This window comes from Dipodomys spectabilis, unplaced genomic scaffold (genome assembly GCF_019054845.1).
Source record: "Dipodomys spectabilis isolate Male_0828 unplaced genomic scaffold, ASM1905484v1 ptg000042l, whole genome shotgun sequence".
Lineage (NCBI taxonomy): Eukaryota > Metazoa > Chordata > Mammalia > Rodentia > Heteromyidae > Dipodomys > Dipodomys spectabilis.
Genome location: NW_024870719.1, coordinates 15,364,551 through 15,385,814, shown reverse-complemented (window position 1 = coordinate 15,385,814; position 21,264 = coordinate 15,364,551). Strand labels below are relative to the sequence as shown.

Sequence of the window (21,264 nt, the reverse complement as noted above, 5' to 3'; positions counted from 1 at the left end):
TATTCTTAGCACAGCATCTGCCTAACTCCCTGAGATATTTAGCTCCCTGACAGCTGGGTTATTTTGTCACTGTCATTACCTGCTGTGTTACCAGAGCCTAGAACAATGCCTGACACATAATATTGCTCAATAAACATTTGTGGAATGAGCCATACGTATCATTTGCTAGATATTCCTATTGTAACCGATAGGCAAATTAAAGCTCAGAGAGGTCTAACAAGTTGGCCAACAGAAAGTGAGTGGCAGAGCCCTGTTAGGACCTGGCCTTGCAGGCTTAGAACCTGTGTCACGGTGTCTCTGCTGCCTGCTCAAAGGAAAAGAATGGTTGTGGTAGCAATTGGGACTGAGTATGTACGAGTAGGTATGTGATGCTTGTACCTTGGCTAATGGGGAGATGGCCTTGGCCATGTTAACAGAAGCTTGTGTCTAAGCCAGGACTACAGACTCCTCCCTCCTAGCAGTTTTGAGATGATTTGTGAAATTCTAATTACCACTGCTTTCATGTCTATAATTGTTTAACCCTTTCATGGATTGCACTTTCCTGTCTCGTAGCAGATGCCCTATCTCCCCTGAGAGGTTCCTGCTCTGGTTCCTTCTATTATGTTGATTTTTATCTTGAAATTTGTTAAAGGGTAGATCAGAAATGTTCTCCTCCTGCCTCCCCCCAACCCCGCCACACATGGTAACTATAAGAGATGCTGGGTATGTTGATTAGCTTGATTGTGGTTCATGCACAGCAAAGTATCAAATTGTAAATGGTAAGTATATGCAATTTAAAATTTTTATGAAGAAAACATCCACCAGGCTCTGGGAGCTCATGCCTGTAATCCTAGCTACTCAGGAGGCTGAGATTTGAGGTTAGCATTTCAAAGCCAGCCTGAGCAGGAGAGTCTGTGAGACTCTCATCTCCAGCTAACCACCAGAAAACCAGAAGTGGCTCTGTGGCTCAAGTGATTGGGCACTTGCCTTGAGCTGAAGAGCTCAGGGACAGCGCCCAGGCCCAGAGTTCAATCCCCATGACTGACAAAAAAAAAAAAAAAAGAAGCAGAAAGGAAGGAAGGAAGGAAGAAAGAAAGAAAGAAGGAAGGAAAGAAAGAGAGAAAGAAAGTAAAAAAGACAGACAGAAAGGCAGGAAACATCTACATAATCTCAAGTAATATGATTTGGGGAAATAATTTCAATGAGTCAAAATGAATGTGACAGAGACCACATATTCTTTGTAAATTCTAGGGTAAATTATATGATTTTTTTCTCTCCATTGTTTAGATAGTAATATTTATGGCTTTTCCAAATTTTATTTGTCACCTATATTCAAGCCTCTAGGCAGTTTTAGAATGACATCCAGAAAGAGCCCTAGCAGCACAATTACACTTTAGAAACTTTGATTTTGTGTTTGCGTATGGGGCTCTGTTTAAATAGGTTCCATGTTACCAAACTGGAATTATGGTAAGAGGAAATACTATTTTATACCCCCCCCCACCGTCTTACAGTAAGATCACATAAATCAAAATTGTACAACTGTACTTATATGTACTGGATATACTTGAGTATTAGATATTCTTGGATATTTCATAAAGGAAACCGTTAACCATTTGTGTGTGTACACGCGCATGCCAGCCAGCCAGTGTGCATGCCAATGTGTGCCAGTGCCAATACTGGGGCTTGAACTTAGCCTGCGTACTGTTTTTGAACTTTTGTGCTCAAAGGTAAACACTCTACCACTTGAACTACAGCTCTATTTCCAGTTTGTTGGTGGTTTATTGGACATAAGAGTCTCATGGACTTTCCCAGGCTGATTGTGAACTCTGATCTTCAGATCTTAGCCCTCTGAGTAGCTAGGATTATAGGTGTGAGCCAAAGAAGCCCAGCTATTTTGCCCGATTTTGATCATTTTCTGAAATAAATTCATTTTTTGTCCATTTCAGTCTAATTATAATTTTGTGAATTCATGACAATGTATCATAAGATTCTTTTATCTTTTGTGTTTGGTATTGATTTTCACTTGTTTATAGACTCATAAGGACCTTGGGAGATAAATATTGTATACTTACCTCAGGCAAAACCTTATTCCAGTTATTCTCAAAGGAGAACCTCTCTCTTCTAGAATGTCTTAAGAGATGAAAGTGTCTGCAGAGTACCAAGACAATGGATCACTTATTTGGGAAGATTTTTCTAGTAACTAACCTATCATCTTACTCTTCTGATCAGAAAAATGAAAAGAATAAGGGTTCAAAATGTTTTTTTTCCTGAGTTTATAAAAAGAGTCTTGGATTATAGCTTTTCTCCATAGAGTCTGGATAAATATTCATTCTGATATAAACACTAGCATGTTGATGGCACTGGATGTCAAAAATGATCAGCCCATTTTCCCTTTTGTGTTTTAGAGAAATGAAGGAAAGCAGAGCTAACCTGGGTGATTCACTTCAAAGCTATCAGGGTGGGACCAAATGGTTCTGATACCTTGTAAATACATTTGCATTCTTAGGGCTTCAGGAATGATTTCACATTTATTTCTAATTGTTTTTTAGGTGCATTTTGATCAATTTAAAGAAGCATTAATACTTATATTGTCTAGAACGCTATCCAATGAAGAACACTTTCAAGAACCAGGTAAGGGTATTAACTTTTCTATGTTCCTCCTTAAAAGTTGTCTAGGGGAGAACTGAAAGTGGGGCTCAATGGTAGAGCCCTTTCTAGCTGACCTGAGACCTTGGGTTCAGTCTTGGCACTGCAAACAAGAAAATATTTTTTTAAGTCTGAAAAATTGTCCAAGGGAAAATGTGGAGACCTGGAAGCATGTCTGTGAAGGATTTGGGACATCTGCCTTTCACAGATTGAGTGGTTATTTCCAGAGACTTCTCTCTCAGTATTATCATAAAAGCCTTGCAGCTGTTACACATAAAATACAGCAGTGTATTGTGGAAAAAGTAATTGGATTGTTCCAAGGCAATATGTCAGATGGTGTGGCAATAACTCACCCTAGGAATGAGCACAATAAAGCTTAGGGCTGGCCCCTGCATCCTCGTTTCCTCTGTACGTGGAAGCACATGATGTGGGGAAATTTTTCTCCTGGAAGAAGAAGGTGGTCAATTGAGACCATTCCTTTTAGTCCATGTCTGCTGTAGACCTGACCCCATGATATTATGACCATCTGTCCTTCATACTCTAGTGATAGTTCTTTGAAGATCATATAGTTGGTTTTAATTTCCAGTGCTTAGAAGAAGACAGCATATGGTAAGCATTCAGTGAATGTTATGAGATGAAAAGGTTTCATACTATGCTTCATCAATTTTTTGGAGCACTATACACTACAAGACATAATTAGTGTGTGTCTGTGTGTCTGTGTGTTTTTGTACTGAGGCTTATATTCGAGGCTTCATGCTCTTCTCTTTTTCTCTCAAGGCTGGTGCTCTACTAGAGCCACATTTCCACTTCCAGATTTTGGTGGTTAATTGGAGATAAGACTTTTTTGTCAGGGTTGGCTTCAAACCATGATCCTCAGATTGCAGCCTTCTGAGTAGCTAGGATTACAGGTGAGAGCCATCAGCTGAGTAGCTAGGATTACAAGCGTGAGCCACCAGCACTTGGCTTATATATTTCCAAATTTTTTGGCCAAATATAAAGTTCCATTGATTATAAAATATATTCTAATTTCTGTGTAAACAAATCTGACATTTAGGTGTGTGCCTTCAAGTCAAGGGATTAAGGGGAAATTTAAACACTGCAGAAATTTTTATTACACTACAGCTGTGTTTATTAAATCAGTGGTCATGAGAGAGGTACAAATTCACTCTAAAGGAACAAAAGGAAATTCTAGAATGATTAAACTTTCCTACCTTGAGTATAATAAACTTATATGATTGTATGAGTTTTTCCAAACTGTACATTGTGCATGACATGTGTAAAATTTATTCTGAGGTACCAGTGACCTGTAATCCTAGCTACTCATAGACTGAGATCTGAGGATCACGGTTCAAAGCCAGCCCAGGCAGGAAAGTCTGTGAAACTCTTATCTTCAACTAACCACCAAAGAAGCTGGAAGTAGAGTTGTGGCTCAGGTAGCCTTGAGCACAAAAGCTTAGAGACAGTACCTAGGCTGAGCTCAAACCTCAGGACCGGCAACCAAAAAAAAAGAAAAAGAAAAAAAGAGACAGAGAAAGAACATTAAAAACTACAGTTGAGCTGGAGACAAGAGAAATCAGGAACATTTTGTGACTACAGGAATGGTTCAGTGTGACCAATTTAGACAAAACACAGATGGGAACTCATTTGTAATCTTCACTGCTCATCTAGTTCTGTGTTATACATCCTGTAATGTTCCAGGTTTGGGTCAGATGTCTCAACATTTCTTTCAACAGTATTTTGGGTTCTGATTGAGTCTCCATTTTCTGCTAATGGTGACCACCCTTAAGAAGTTTATGCTTAACTCTGAGGCTTGCCAGAGCTCCCAGAATCCCTCACTGAGCCCCAGGGAGAGAAGTTATTGTATTTTTTCATACTAATAGTAGAATTTCCATAGATGACCATTCCTGGAACATAGACCTTTAAAATCTGTGGGAACTTGCATTTGATTGGTATTTTTACCTTTTTTAGTGTGTCTGTCATCTTGATAATAATTACACAAGGTTTAGGGACCCTGAGTGAGTGATGGGAATACCACACTGGGCTTACTGTGAGCATAGGAAATAGACAAACATTCCGTGTCCTTCCATGTCTGATGTTGTGCTTTTGAGTAGATTTGGAAGACTCAGCCCTGCCATGACTTCACTGGTTTCTTTTGCTGCCCTTTCTTCAAATCTTGTCCTATCACCTGTAAGAAAATTGTCAAAATAAAGAGACAGAGTGCTGGTGTCCACAGATGTAGAGGCACCCCTTGGAGTTGTGCAGGAGGGTAAGCTAAACAGTAGCTAGGTGAGTTTAGGAGCAGCCAGGAAACACGTTGATAAACCTAACTCCAGACAGTGTCTTCATAGTCAGCTATAGGCTTCAGGGCCGTTCAACACAGACTAGAATTTGGACTAGCCTTCCAGGATAGCACATAGAAGGAATTTTTACAGTTTATCTGTGAGTCCTGTCCTTTGGCTAGACTATACCAAATCTGTGTCAGAACTACCCTAAATCAGGGTCATGTCACAGCAGTATACTTATTGAAAGCATTTGGGTTAGCATTTAAGTGACTTCCCTAACATTGGTCCTGGAAAGATAAAAAATCTTCTGGGTCTTAAGAATGTTTTATCTGTTATATAGCATGAGTCAGCCCCTCCTCCGTCATTCCCTGTTTTATTCTGAGCATTTCTGCTTTGTCTGTTTTTTTGCCCATCTCCCTCCTGGCCTCTCCAGTTGTTCATGGTGACTGAGTCATTCTTTCCACTCAAACATTCTTCTCCTCATTTTAAATCTGACCTCTCCACTCCCTCAACTCGACTGGGTTGGGTAGGCAGGAACAGAGGGAGAGTGGCCAGGACTCGAACATAGTATACTGGAAGGCCACCTGAATTCACCCCCACCTCCCCCTCTCCCTCTCCATCTCTGTCTCCCCCTCCCCCTTCCTCTCAGGTAACAAATCATTGCATTTTAGAGATGGAAGAACTCTGCTGATTTACCAAAGCACAAATTGAGACCTCAAGAATGGCAGAATATGTCATCCTAGTTACTTAGGAGCCTCAGAGTAGGAAGATTGAAGTTTGAGGCCATCATGGAAAGAAAAGTTAGTGAGACTCCCTTCTCAACTGATAGCTGGGCACAGTGGCATGAACCTGCCATCCCAAGTTACTAGGAAGCTTAGATTGAGAGGATTGTAGTGCCAGCAAGACTATCTCCACAGAAGGGAAAGTGGACATGGTGGTGCCCATCTGAAATCTCAGTGACCACAGGAAGCCTAAAAATAGGAAAATCATGGTTCAGACATTTGCTCAGGTGTGTGTTTGGGCCAAAATTTAGACTCTCTTCTAACAACAACCAGTGGAACACAGGGCTAAGATATGACTCAAAGTCTCACGCCAATCTAAGAAGCACAAGCCCTAGTATTGCAAAAAGGAGGGAGGAGGAGGGGGTCCAAAAAGGGCAGAGGTCTCACAGATATTGGCTGAGGAGATTGCTAACACTGTCATCCAGGATGCAGAGGGCTTAGTTCTAAGCTGTCTTACCCAAATGATGAGCCAGTCCTTAGCTATGATAGTATGGCCCAGAGACTTACAAAGCAGCCAGACAAAGCAGTAAATGCTTAAAAGCAGCTGTGCCTAGTGGTTGGTGACAGAGTTGCCAGTGTCCTTTCCATTCTTGGGCTATTTAGTATTTAACTCATCTTTTACTACAGGGAACCAGGTGTGTGGTGTTTGTTTGTTTGTTTTGGATTGCCCTTTGAGATCAGGGGTAGACCTGGAGAAAAGAAGTTACCTTAAAACCATAGCAGACAAAAAAAGCTGGGAGGGCTGTTGAAACAGAGAGACTCCTGATTTGCTAATTTTGTAAGATCAGCTGTCAGGTACACTACCAAGCTATAGTATATGGTCAGTTTGATAGGATAGAAAGGAACATAACTAAGGAGTAAAGAAATACTGACAGTGTCTCTTTAATGATATGACCTTTTATGTTATGCCTCTGTGGTCTTTCATCAGTTCATAGCTAAAAGTGGATGTGTTGTGTTGGCCAGGCACCGATGGCACACAGTATAGCTAGTACTCCTAGCTACTTAGATGGCTTGTAGCTAGCCTCGGTCAGAAAGTCCATGGAACTCTTATTTCCAGTTAATGAGCAAAAAGCCAGAAGTGGAGCTGTGGTTCAAGTGGTAGAGTACTAGCCTTGACAAAAGAGCTAAAAGACTGCTCCCAGACCCTGAGTTTAAGCCCCAGTACCCTTCCCCAAATAGTGGTTGTGTTGGAAAATACTTAAAATCCCTTCTGCTCCAAGATTCAATTTTGTTGTCTCCTAATATCTAAATGACATTATCTAAACCTGTGAAAAAAGTAGCTTTGTATCTCTGTAAGATATTACCCAATTAAAAAATGATTTACCTACCATAAATTGACATTCTAAAGTATTCTAATGACGAATACTTATTATATCCCATGCTTTCCTATTCTTCTACTAAGAGGCAGTTGTATATAAATAATATGAAAGCAAAGTTCTAGTGGGATGTGAGAGAATCTGAAATGAAGTCATCATTTCCATAGCCCTGTATTTTGCCATGTATATTAACTATTATGAGGCAAGGTTTCTGAATTCTTAACTGAAAGGGTATAGGTGGACTAGACAGATTCTTTCAGCATCTTTTTAACTCCATACTGCGATCCTAAGACCCCTTGAGGTTCTTCTTACCCCCCCCCCCTTAAAAATCAACACTACCACGAACACAATGAAAAATACTGAAATTCAGATAAGGGCTAGAAAGTGGATTGGGAATCATTGTAAATTGCCAGTGGCATAACTCTCTAACTCTCTCCTATCTGCCTATGCAGTTTAATTTTCATATGACTTTTCTGTAATAAGAAACAAATCATTTGCTATTTATTCAATTTGTGATGGCTTTGAATGATTGAATTCCTGTCTTGGAAAGGCTGGCAAAGTCTCTAAGCTATGTGACATCCGTATGCTGGCAGCATCCAGTCTCCAGAGATTTTATTTCCCTCATTTGATGCAGGTTTCAGTTGTATAGTAGCTACCAGCATAGCATAGATATGGCTCATTGGAAAGGTCTTTCCTTGGTTTATCAGAAGGGAAAAACTTACATTTAGAAAAGCCAACTCATTAGGAAAGCAGCCTAAGCATTGTTTTGATGTAGATGATTATTTTATCTAATAGGCATCCCAAATTCCAGGAACCACTCCAGCTATACTTACTTTCTTTATGCCTTGAAGCCATAACTGTAACAAACACATGCTAATGTACAATGAAGTAGGTTCTGTGGCCCAGCATTGGACTAGATTCTGATTTGCAATAATTAAAGACTTGTATTTGCAAGTACATCCAGAGGCCTTGGGCCAGGCTCTCAAGTCTCACTGGGGTCTTGTTAGAGATTTTATGTACAGGTTGCCCAAGAAGCTTGTTCAGTGTTCTTTCTCTGGCTGGGTAAGATAAGAGCTTAGACCCTGTCTTCTTCGTGTCCATGAAATGTTAATAATGAGGACCAAAAATTTCCTCCAAAAGTTAAAAGCAAAACAAACCATCAGTACCACCACCAACAATAAAAGAGGTGTTAAGAGTGTGTTTATAAGCTCATAGAATTGGAAGCATGGATGCCTGATGATCATCCTGTCAAATCATAGAACTTTTAGAATCCCATGTGAGGGCCCATGAAGTATGATAATGTATTTGACTAGTCAACACTATTCTCAGATTTTATGCTATATAGATAAATATAAATAAGCATAAAGATGTGCATGAAAGGGCACTTAGTTCAGTTATGGGGGATATATTTGTGTAGCAAGTGAAAAAATGGCAGTGTATCCATGCACAAACTTAATGATATATCTGTATAATCAAAGACTGTACAGACCTAAGCAACTCATAAGACATGCTTTAGAAGATTACTTATTGTTAGGATAATCTTATTAAGGATACAAAGAAGTCTTTAAAAATACATGTTTGTAGCCGGGCACCGGTGGCTCACGCTTGTAATCCTAGCTACTCAGGAGGCTAAGATCTGAGGATCCTGGTTCAAAGCCAGTCTGGGCAGGAAAGTCCGTGAGACTCATGTCCAATAAACCACTAGAAAACCTGAAGTGGCACTGTGGCTCAAGCAGCAGAGCGCTCTTCTTGAGCTGAAGAGCTGAGGGACAGTGCCCAAGCCCAGAGTTCAAGCCCCACGACCGACCAAAAAAAAAAAAAATGTATCCAAGAAATATTCATAGTATTTGAAATTAAATAGTGCTGGTGATAATTTTAGTAATGGATCAGTTTACTTGAGAGTTGTATCTATTTTATTTCAGTTACCACACAGAGGTGTGAAGGTGGTAGTTTTCTACAGGGAGTCTTGGAGAATGGGTATGTCCACTGATGAAGGGGAAGACTAAGAAGGAGGAGGAAAGTAGGACAAACACAAGATCAAGATGAGGCCACCTCCAGTTTCTGTGGTGACCAACTGGATACTGTCATTAAACATTTGCCAGTGACCTCATCTCTTACAAAAACTGGGGTTGAGGAAATCTGTTGTGTGCTTGCAGCCTGTGACACTTTTCCTGATGTTGCTTTCCCAGTGTTAGGTGCCTCTCCGTGGCTTTATGGCCTTGGCTACCAGTGGCTCCACAGGAATCAGATAGAGTATGGCAGGAGCTCCTAAGACAGGACCTTTGGATCAGACCATAATCTTGCTTAAAGCTGCCACTTGACCACTTGAGCCACATCTCCATTTCTGGCTTTTTACTGGTTAACTGGTGATCAAAGTCTCATGGACCTTGCTGCTTGGGCTGGCTTCGAACCTCAATCCTCTGATGTCAGTCTTCTGGGTCACTAAAATTACAGGCATGAGCCGCCAGCACCTGGCTTTCAGTTTCTCTTTTGGGACAGATGAGATGTGAAGTAAAGAATGAGCAACTGGGTTTTAACTTCTAAGATGAAAATGGATAGTTTGTTTAGCTTTTTTTTTTTTTCCCTCAGATGTGGGGCCTGAACTCTGAGCCTGGGCACTGTCCCTCAGCTCTTCAGCTCAAGGCTAGTGCTCTACCACTTGAACCACAGCGCCACTTCCAGCCTTTTCTGCTTATGTGGTGCTGAGGAATTGAACCCAGGGCCTCATGCATGCAAGGCAAGCACTCTACCACTGAGCCACCTTCCCAGCCTCTTGTTTAGCTTTTGAATTCCCTGATTGGCTGTTTCCCCCACCTGCTGTGTAGGACCTGTCAGTTTCTTCCATATAATGATAGCATCCTTGTGGGATTGACTCAGGTTTCTCTTTTGTCCCTTGTTGATGTGGTCTATGGCCATCTATGGTCTCTGCCATCTAAGCTAGGTGAGGTAGCCTGCCTCAATGCCATCTTACAGTACTTGCTGTGCCTTAAAATAAGCTCTCATGGAACTCTAGAAGACTGGCCAGGCTCATCTGCTTTCTTTTAAAGTGTGTGTGTGTGTGTGTGTGTGTGTGTGTGTGTGTGTGTGTGTGTGTGTGTGTGTGTGTGTGTGTGTGTGTGTGTGTGTGTGTGTGTGTGTGTGTGTGTGTGTGTGTGTGTGTGTGTGTGTGTGTGTGATGTGCACCAATCCTGGGGCTTGAACTCAGGGCCTAGGTGTATCCCTGAGCTTTTTTTTTTTTTTTCCCCCCAAAACTAGCACTCTACCACTTGAGCCACCACTCCATTTTCAGCTTTCTTGGTGGTTAATTAAAGATAAGAGTATCATCACAGACTTTGTTGCCCAGGCTGGCTTTGAACCCTGATCCTCAGATCTTAGGCTCCAGAGTCACTAGGATTGCAGGTGTGAGTCATCGGGACCCTGTTCTATTTGTGTTTTTATGTCATGATGCCAAGTAAGAGAAATGGAAAATGGGGAAAAAAAGAGACGACTCAGAATTGACACACTCTAGACAAAATCATAAATGTATGTCCAAGGAACTGAAAGACCAAAACCAGGACAGTTTATATTTCACTGGCATTTTCCATCTCTTTTTGGGCTCATGATTGAAATAGTTAATGTGACTAAGTAGTTTCATTACTTAATAAACCTAGTAACCCCATATTATCTGCCATAGGTAAATTTGCCCCAGAATGAAACTGAAAAAATATGCTATGCAGTAAGCCTCCCTTAATTTGCTATTTATTAGATGTAGGAAATAATTTCTCCCCATATCTTAATACTAGGACTTGAACTCAGGGCTTCATGCTTGCTTAGCTGGTTCTTTGCCACTTGAATCATGTCTCCAGCCTTCCTTTTTGCTGCTTCTTTTGGAGTGTAGCCAACTCATCTGTATAGATTCGCCTCAAACCACAATCCTCCAGATCTCAACCTCCCTTGTAGCTAGTATTATAGGAACAGGCCACCAGCACCAGCTTTCCTGTGGTTTTGACCCAGCACTGTTTAAAAAAAAGAATCCCATGCATGTATTACGTTGCTCAGCTGACATGGAAGCGTGTTCTCAGTCCCTCGTTAATGCATAGCATGATCTATGGGAGTGTTTCCCTGTCTTTATTTTACGAAAATCTGCCTCCCAGGAAGCAATTAGTGCCCAAAAACAAAACAAAAGGCACCATGCTTAATTAAAGTGATAAAGTGAAATGTTGAGATTTGTTGAAATGTAGCAGAAGTTGGGCAGTATTGTGGGAAAAACAAATCAAGTATCTGTAGTACAGTACTGAGCTCTGCATCCTGAGCATGTGTGGTTTTTCCTCAAGGATGGTCTCCTTGGAAACATAACTACGGATAACAAAGGTCTACTGAATGGAGCTATCTATGTTCATGAAATAAATTAACTTGGCCTCTGGCTGCCATTTTGCAGCACTTCCTTTGGAGACAGGAAGAAAGGAGGGAGGCACTCTTTAATGTGAAAGTTGAAGAACAGCCCTCCTATTGGTGGACTGCTGCTGCCCACTGGAAAGCCTTGCTTGAAATTTATAACAAGAATCACAGTTCTCAAGTGCTTAACCTCACAATGGCTATTGGCCATGAGTGTTCTCTCTTCCTGATTTAGATAAATTCATTGATAATGATGCTGTGAATGAAAAAGGCATGTGTGAGTGTATATTTGTAGGCAGACACCTTCCAGGGTGAGTGTGTAACTATTTTTAAATGGTATGATAAATTTAATTCTTTTTCTTTTCCAGTCCTGGGGCTTGAACTCAGGGCCTAGGCACTGTCCCTGAGCATCTTTTGCTCAAAGTTAGCACTCTTATCACTTGAGCCACAATACCCACTTCCTGCTTTCTCTTTAGGTAATACTGAGGAATCGAACCCAGGGCTTCATGCATGCTAAGCAAGCACTCTGCCACTAAGCACATCCCCAGCTCTGATAAATTTAATTCTTGATTCCATGCATTCTTTGGGAGATCCCATGTTTCTTGTGGGTGTTAATATCAAGACTAAAAAGTTCATACATAGATATTCAATGTCGGATTTTTTATATATTAAAATCAGCTGAAAATTTGTTTCTATAATAAGATAGAATGTGAAAGACTTTAAGTTACTGGCCATGGAAAAATAAGGAAATGGGGCTGGGAAGATGGCTCAGTGGTAGAGAGCTTGCCTTGCATGCCAGATGCCCTGGGTTCGATTCCTCAGCACCACATAAGCAGAAAAAGCCAGAAGTGGTGCTGTCACTCAAGTGGTAGAGTGCTAGCCTTCAGCTGAAGAGCTGAGGGACAGCGTCCAGGCCCAGAGTTCAGGCCCCATGACAAAAAGAAAGAAAGCACTGCTCCCTACATTGCATGGGGGTGGTTAGTGGGAAATAACTGGGGAACCATTTCATCCGCAGGTAAGTTTAGGACTAGATCACAGAAGGGACTTTTAGCACCATTGCTTCGTCCCCCTCCTTTTCATCTCAAGGGCAATTTCCACAGGAGCTCCCTTGCCAATTCCGTCCCCAGGACGTGAATTCGTTCTCCTGCTGGGAAAATCTCATGGTCAAGTTTCCAAAGCTATGTTATCTTTCTAATCCTTCCCAAGCCCCACAGCCACTGATGATATGTCCTGTTATCTGTCATGAAAATTTAAGACTACCTAATAAATTAAGGATGGTTCTGCATTGCCTCTTATCTGACTAGCATCTGTGGGTGTCAGCTGCCAACAAGTAGCTCGGGTGTCCGTGCCGCTCCTGGATACCCACAAGCTGACACATGCACTTCTGATGAAAGGTACCTTCAAATGTGCATGCCATTTTCAATGTAAATTGTGAATGCTTAAACATTTCCTGTAAGAGAATCGCTCGACCTAACCAAATGACTTGGCTGTGACTTTCAAAAAAAAAAAGCTGGGTATAAATATCGCTGGAGATTGCATAGCTAGCACAAATGCTTCACTCTGAGTTTTTCCTGGGCATTTGCAGAATGCTTCTGGACACATTTGGAACTATCATGAAATCTGAGCTTGTACCAGGAGAAGAGCCTGGGGTGGGGGGCACTAGCCCCCTGGGATGTTGTAAAATAAGAGCTGTCCACCGTGGTTTCTATGGTGGGAGAGGTTTTGTTCTCTCAGCTCGTATCTAACCATCTACTTTCACTTTGATGATGTGGCTATACAACTCATCTAAAAATTTATATACCTGAGTTCTAAGATACCTTGCTAAGACTGTCATAATCAAGCAGGACCTGTATTCTGCTCTCTGGAGAGACAGTGTATCTTTATTGATGACAAGGCAACAGAAAACAAATATTGCCCATCTTAAAATATTTTAATGAAGTAGTTTATTCTCCTAATGCTGTGCAAGGTGCTTAGAAATCTTTAAGGAGACATTTGAATGGAGTGAAGTATTTATTTTATTGCTTTAATGCTGCAGTAGCACAAAAGATAGTGTTTAGTGGTGGCTGTGATGGTGGCTTTGGTGGCAGTGGCGATTGCAATGGTTATGGTGGTGATGGTGGGTGGTAGTAGAGGTGCAGGTGATGAATGGTAACCTGTCATGTCAAAATGCTGAAGGCCTTCTTTAAGGTCAAGAGATAACTCTTCTGTTATACACACTGCTTTTTAGTTTCTTTTGTAGAAAACTGAAGAGCATGAAGACAAAACCTGTAATATATTGTTTTTGTTAACGAGGTGATCCATGTGTAATTTTTTTCCCTAGAGTTTAAAATTTTTATAATGAGAGTAAAAAAAATTTTTGTACCAGTACTGGGCCTTGAACTCGGGGCCTCATGCTTTCAGTCAGTTTTTCTGATCATGGCTGGTACTCTACCCCGTAATGACATCTTGATGCCTGGTTTTACAGAGGTGATGCTCTGTCATTAACTGATGAGAATCACTGTGTCCGTTTCTTTGCTCTGGCCTCCTGCTCTCCTGATAGATCAGAAAGCAGAGTAGTTAATAAAGGAGCTACTGAAGACTGATAATTTTATATGACTTGGTGTAGACATTCATTTTACAGTGCTTAGAGGGAAAGTCTAGGTTTTTAAAAAAAAATCTATTTTCCAAGACTTCTTGGCTAGATTTCCAAGACTTGTCCTGGTTAGATTCTTCTCCCTCTTTAGTCCCTCCTGTATCTATTAAACATCAGCTTAATACTTGGAAAGATAAATATGGTCCCTTGCTTTTCTTTTCCTGAGCTTACTCTGATACTTTTGAGTCAATTACTTTAATTTCATCATTGGATTTCTCACATAATGTGCAGACGTGTATGTATATATATGTATATATACGTATATATATAGCTGGACTGCTATGAATTGTTCAGAAGTGGAAGTTATGTTGTGTGTCTGACCCAAAAGCTCATCTACGCCCACGGCCACAACTGGCCCACAGTGATGGTTTATTTTAGGTTGACTATAAGAGACTGTCTCCACTGGCTGGCAGTGTCATCTTGGGGCTGAGATTCTCATGTCATGTGGCCTCGACTCTTGTCTCCTTGTCCAGACTGCTCGCTAGAAGCTCAGCCCAAATATGTTAGAGGTGGGAAACGTTATGGACGAAGGTCCTTGCCTGAGTTCCAAGAGTCTGTGGAGGAGTTCACAGAGGTGACAGTGATCGAGCCACTAGATGAAGAAGCCCAGCCGTCCCACAGCCCAGCTGGAGACTGCAGTGAGGTAAGGAGGGGGGCAGTCACACCTCATCAGGCTTTAATGATGCTATGAGGACTATTGTTAATTTCTAGCTCCTTGCCAATCTTGTTACTTGCCTTTTGGACTCACGTTTGTATATTTCTACCTCTGTTTTGATTTTTTGGAGCAGTGATTTATTTTTGATGTATAATTGTATGTCATTGTTTATTTAGCATGACTTTTCCAAAGGCAACCTAGCTATCAAGAAGATAATTGTAGCAGTTATTGGCCAACATATTTGTTTCTGATATTAATAAAGAAAATATCAAGATAGCATATACAGTGTTTAAAATAAAATACGAAGCCAGACACCTGTGGCTCACGCCTGTAATCCTAGCCATTCAGGAGGCTGAGATCTGAGGATCTCAGTTCAAAGCCAGCTGGGACAGGAAAGTTCATGAGACTCTTATCTCCAGTTAACCACTGGAGAACCGGAAGTGGCACTGGGGCTCAAGTAGTAGAGCACTCACCTTGAGCTGACGAGCTCAGGGACAGCTCCCAGGCCCAGAGTTCAAGTCCCATGACTGACCAAAAAAAATAATAAAATAATAAAATATGTGATGTGTGTTGATCTCTAGCAGTTTAGATGACAAAAAGTGAAGCAAATCTTGTTATATTATTGGAAAACCTGGAGCACTAATTTGTATGCGTATGCTTTATGATTACATGTTCAGACCAGTTATTTTTATATTGTCTTCCAGCTTTTCTTGGGAATAGATCTTTCTCCCTTGGTGTAGTCATTTTTTTTTTTTTTTAGTTCTTTGAAATACTAACAAAAGCTTTATACCTCTATACTCATTCCAAACTATAAAACAGCCTCCATGACAGGCTGAAATGAAAGCCATGTGCTCAAGCATAGTGAGTGCCTCTGTGAAATATATGGTTCTTGCCTCAAGCTTCCAAAAAGGGGTGCCCATTTCTTACTGGGCCTCCACACCAAGCATAGTCTGCCTTCTAGGATGGCAGGTCAGCCTGCCTCTTTCCATGCCTTTTTTTTCCTTTTTTTGTCAGATATGAGGCTTGAACTCAGGGCCTGAGTGCTCTTTTACTCAAGGCTAGTGCTCTACCACTTTGAACCACAATACCACTTCCAGTTTTCTGGTGGTTAATTGAAGCTGAGACCCTTACAGTGACTTTTCAGCTCAAGCTGGCTTCGAACCACGATCCTCAGATCTCAGCCTCCAGAGTAGCTAGGATTACAGGTATGAGCACTACGCCCAGCTCCATGCCCTTCTTCTATACATACCATCATCATCTACCAATAAAGACTAAGCAGTAACATTTTCTTTGTTTTCTTGATAGCTCACTTAACAGCATCCTATTTATAGAACATGATTGAAAATGCCATGCTGAGAAAGCTCTAAATATTTCTTATAAATCCCAGCGCAGACTGGGGCTGCAAATATGTTTATGTCAGATATTGCCATAATGAGACAAAGCACCTCAACTTTCTGAAAGTGATCTTTAGATTACAGGCTAATTGCATGTGTGAGGTCATATGTGTGTGTACACATATGTGTGCATCTATGCTTACAACTACCTAACATCTATGCTGAGCTTACTAAAATCTACAGGAAACTTGCTGCCAACCATGACCCCTACAATCCGTTATCTGGTATCCTCAGCTCTCCAAATGTTCTCACTCTCCCTCTCTGCCTTTCTCTCTCTCTTCCTCTCTCCCTCTTTCCCCTTCTCTCTCCCTCCCTCCCTCTTTCCCTCCCTCCCTTCCTCTCTTCTTCTCTCTCCTTCCCTCCTCTCCCCTCTTTCTTTTTTCTCCTCTTTCTACTCTCTCTCTCCCCCTTCCTTTCTCCCCTCTCTCTCCTCCCCTCTCTTTCATTCTCCCCTCTCTCTCTTCTACTCTCTCCTCTCCCTTTCCCCTCTCTCTCCCCTTTCTCTCCTATCTCTTGTTTTGGCAGAACTGGGGTTTGAACTAAGGACTTCAGCTTGCTAGGCAGGTGCTCTACCAGTTGAGCTATGCCCCAGCCCTTTTTTCTTTAGTTTTTTCAGATGAGGTCTCATGCTTTTTTGTCCAGGGATAACCTCAAAACTTGATCTTCCCATCTCAACCCCTTATTGTAGCTACAAATGTGAGTCATAATGCCCCCCTTATTTCTGAGACAGGGTCTTGCTGACACAGGGACTAAAAGAGTCCTGTGGGTAAGGAAAGGCAGATAATAAGGAAAAAGGAGAAGGCTGCCTAGCTCCTCCAGTGCCCTTGGCTGGATGGTCTAGGGCAGGGGCTACTTACTGTCTTGGATATAGTCATTTTAATAATCCCTTCCCGGGGCTGGGAAGTTGGCTCAGTGGTAGAGCGCTTGCCTTGCATGCCTGAGGCCCTGGGTTCGATTCCTCAGCACCACATAAGCAAAAAGAAAAAAGCCAGAAGTGGCACTGTGGCTCAAGTGGTAGAGTGCTAGCCTTGAGCTGAAGAGCTGAGGGACAACACCCAGGCCCAGAGTTCAGGCCCCACGACTGGACCCAAAAATAATAATAATAATAATAATAATCCCTTCCATTCTTGGGTCCCTGGGACAAATTCTAGTAGGAATCTTTCTGAGGAAAACACTGCTCTCACATGCACAAAATTAATTACACCCATGATTTCAGAGAGGCAAGTAATTTGCATACTTCAGGTAATACAGTATTCATAGTACCATATTTATCTGGCTGTCAGGAAAGATGACATTTTCTTACATAAATTTTGTTTCAGAGCTCAAGTAGTATGAAAGGTATTCAAGATATTTTCTTTCTTAAAAAAAAAAAGACTATAATGTCTCAAGACTTTAAGATGTCATTTCTCGGGCTGGGAAGGTGGCTCAGTGGTAGAGCACTTGCCTTGCATGCCTAAGGCCCTGGGTTCGATGCCTCAGCACCACATGAGCAGAAAGAGAAAAGCGGGAAGTGGCACTGTGGCTCAAGTGGTAGAGTGCTAGCCTTGAGCTGAAGAGCTGAGGAACAGCGCCCAGGCCGAGTTCAGGCCCCACGACCGGACCCAAAAAAAAAAAAAAGATGTTATTTCTCTAGCTTTTCTAATTTTTTTTATTTGATGCAAAGAACTGACGTGGTTATTTAGGTTTTTATATGATAGTGTCTAATCACCCTTGGAGATACCCAACAAGTTCTTGGTTAGAGCTAATTGGCTGGAAACCTTGTTCTTATATACTTGTTATGGCATATCTACTGAGATTTACTGCTTGAAAGTGAGAGGTTGGTTTCACATATATGTAAAGATGAGAGTTGAAAACCAAGTTTAAAGAAAGCCAGGCTGCTTGTAAAGGATATGTTGGGGAACAGTCTTCTTAGATTTGCTTGTGGGGTTGGTTCCCTTTAGCATCCAGATCTTGGCTTGTGGGAATGTGGGATTCTTAGCTTGTATGAGGACTAGAGTTTCTATTGTCCCAGATGTGTCTGATTTTTCCTAATGTGGCTATTGAGAGTTTCTTTTCATTCTTTTTGTTGTTGTTGCTGATACTGGAGATTGAATACATGGCCTTGTGTGTTTGCTTAGATTTTTTTTGCTCAAGACTGATGCTTTACCACTTGAGCCATGGCTCTATTTCTGCTTTTTTGATGCTTAATTGGAGATAAGCATCTCAGGGATTTGTCTGTCTAGGCTTGCTTTGAACCTTGATCCTCAGATCTCAGCCTCTTATGCCACCAGTGCCTGGTTTCATCTTGATTCTTAAAAAAAAATGTACCGTAAAGGTGATGTACAGAAGGGTTACAGTTATGTAAGTCAGGTATTGAATACATTTCTTTTTGAACAGTGACACCCCTCCCTCATTTTCTCCCAATTTGTTCCCTCCTGTCCCCCCTCTCTAACAAGTTATGTAGTTCATTTCCAACATAGCATCTAGTGCGTATCACAGCTGAATTAGTTCACCGTCTGTCCCTGTCTTTCTATATTTCCCCTTCACCTCCCCAAATCAGACAAACTAGCATACAAGACAAAAGGTACAGAAAATTTTTTTAAAAGTGGAAAAACAAAGGGAAAAATAGTAAAAATTTTAAAAAAAACCTCTTGTTTCCATTTCTTGGAGTTCAATAAGCATTCTTTTATATGATCATATGCACATGCATCTTGATTCTTTTGAGAAAGGTATTGTAAAACAACAACAACAACAACAACAAAAAACCCAGCTAACCTGAAATTTATGATGTTCCTAATTCTGCCTCCTAAGGTCTGGGATTATTGGTGTGTGCTACCACACCAGCCCAGAGTTTCTTGGTAGAGACAATACATGGACCAGATTTTCTGTCAGGTGTTGAACAGGGGGAGATCTGGTGGTTGCTACCCAATAGGAAACCAATATTTGCACCAAGCTGAATCAAATAGTAACTTTATTTGCCTAAGGACTTAGGAAGGTGGGAGGTAGACTGAAACTGTCATAAGCGCCTGTCAAAGCCATCTCCTAGTGGCTTGATTCCAGCTGGGAACTCATCCTCTCAGAAGAGTTAACAAGCAGTTTAGAAAAACAAAGTAATCATTCCTCCCCTTTCCTCTATGGTAGGGAGGTTGCTATGGGATGATGAGAGTTGCTATGGGATGATGAGAGTTCATCCCCAGGCTCCTAGGTTACTGGTGCACTGTGTGTGTGTGTGTGTGTGTGTGTGTGTGTGTGTGTGTGTGTGTGTGTGTGTGTGTGTTTGTGTGTGTGTGTGTGTGTTTGTGTGTGTTCTGCATTCTTACTTGGGAGATCCCCTTTTCTAACTATAACACCAAAATGATTGGTGGTTTACTGGAGCTTCTCTGGAACTCTATTCTTTCTTTCCCTTTCTAGAAAACATCTAAAAATACAGCTGAGTGTAAATGAGGCTCTTACAAAGATTGCTTTGACGCAGCTAAATTCATATTTCAGGCTTCATTAGTCGTGATTAACTTGGAACTCATCTGGTGACTAAGGGCCTCCAGCTGATAAACACAGATTATCACAGGTTGCTGATGGCCTGCCAGGAGGTTTCTTCCCCCACATAGAATCTATAGGAATAAACCTTGATACAAAGTCTTTTCCATCATGTAAGACTTTTGTTTCAACCCATTATATGTGAGCCCACACATAAATTATAAACATCTTAATAGTCCCCATTTTCTCTCCACCTCTGTACCCCCAGAGCTTTTATTAGGCAATTTGATTCATTTCTACTGAAAGAGAAAATATCTACCCTAGCTATTAAGCTTGCCCCCCCCAACAAGGTATAGTTTACAAGGCAATCGAGGTATTCTGTGTGTGCAAAGGGGACTGAAGGTGGGGGGAAGCTACAGTAATCTTGTAAAATTTTCAGCAGTAACGAGCAGTGACTTAGAATTTCATCTGGAAAGGCTGCAGCAGAGCGTGCTAATTCACAGGTGATAGGGAGGCCCCACCCGTGGGCCACAGTGGGCTTTCACTGTCCAATTTAGTGTGTTTATCTGGCAGATGGATCCCTTGGGAGTCCAACCACTCATCTCAGGTGCTATTGAGAGGAAAGTGGCCAGTTTTCTTTTTCTTTTTCCATGGGATCATTTTCATTCAAGTCAATTCAACAAGACATTCTATTCTGAATTAAGGCCAAAAAAGGGTACAGTCTTTGCTCTGACCTAAGGTGTGAGCAGAGGGAAGGTTGGGATTGGCTATGGTTTTATGTTGGACTTCATTAGGTGAGACTTTAACTTTGCATGCTTCTATTTTCCTCCCTTCTCTTATATGCAGTGGTTATGGAAATGACCTCAACTTTTATGCTCACATTTCTTCTGAGTATGTGGAAGGGGAAAACCAAACACATTTTCAGTTCTATTCTCCATTCTTCAGAGCTGGTAGGCAAGACTGTGTAATTAATACAATTGGGGCAGGGCCACTTTGCTTTCTGACCTGGTTGAAAACAGGCAACACGTTGTTAACTGTTTTCTTCTACAGGGACTAAATCAGGACTAGTAAGATCCTTATCAAGAACAAGGGGCTTTGAACAATGATTTCTTCAGCTGTGGACAGACAGTAGGAATGTAAGTCAAAACCATTGGCTTGAACACTGCACATTGAAAACCTGAGAGAAAACTGGGAGTGCTTTGCCACACTTGCCAAAGATGGACAAGCAAACCCAAGCCTTGTATGGAGACTCAGGAGTGGGGTGGTTTAGTCACTCTCCCCTTAAAAAAATCCAAACAACAAACTGATATTTGTTCCCTTATACGAAATCAAATGTCCAAGAAGTGAGAAGTTGACTTACCACATTTCCATGTGTGCATAACTCATGAATTATTCATTTATGTTGTATAGAGTCAAGAGCCAATTCCAGAACAAACTTCTTAATAACTAAGAGTTCTGCTCAGATATTTTGTAGTTGGAATACACCCCAGTCCCCCCATTATTGCCACTCCATTTCTTTTTATCCCAGTCTTTGAAAAAGCAAGCAGTAAATAACCCCATTCATAATAACCTCAAAAAAAAAAAAATAAAGTATCTAGGAATTAACCTTACCAAAGATGTAAAGGATCTATTTCATGAAAACTATAAAAGCCTAAAAAAAAAAAAAAAAAAAGACTCATAGAGGATACCAGGAAATGGAAAGATCTCCCATGTTCCAGGATAGGCAGAATTAAAATAGTGAAAATGGCTAT

The 21,264-nt window shown here is 41.3% G+C and overlaps 1 protein-coding gene across 4 annotated transcripts in view; it reads left to right on the top strand.

The window, feature by feature from the left end:
* Nin (ninein) overlaps positions 1-21,264 on the top strand; it is a 115,796-nt gene that overhangs the window by 26,871 nt on the left and 67,661 nt on the right. For all 4 annotated transcript variants that reach the window (XM_042677844.1, XM_042677843.1, XM_042677846.1 and 1 more), the window contains 2 exons: positions 2,529-2,610; positions 14,485-14,654. In XM_042677844.1, the coding sequence (XP_042533778.1) occupies positions 2,529-2,610; positions 14,485-14,654 (252 nt within the window). The remainder of the gene's footprint in view (positions 1-2,528; positions 2,611-14,484; positions 14,655-21,264) is intronic.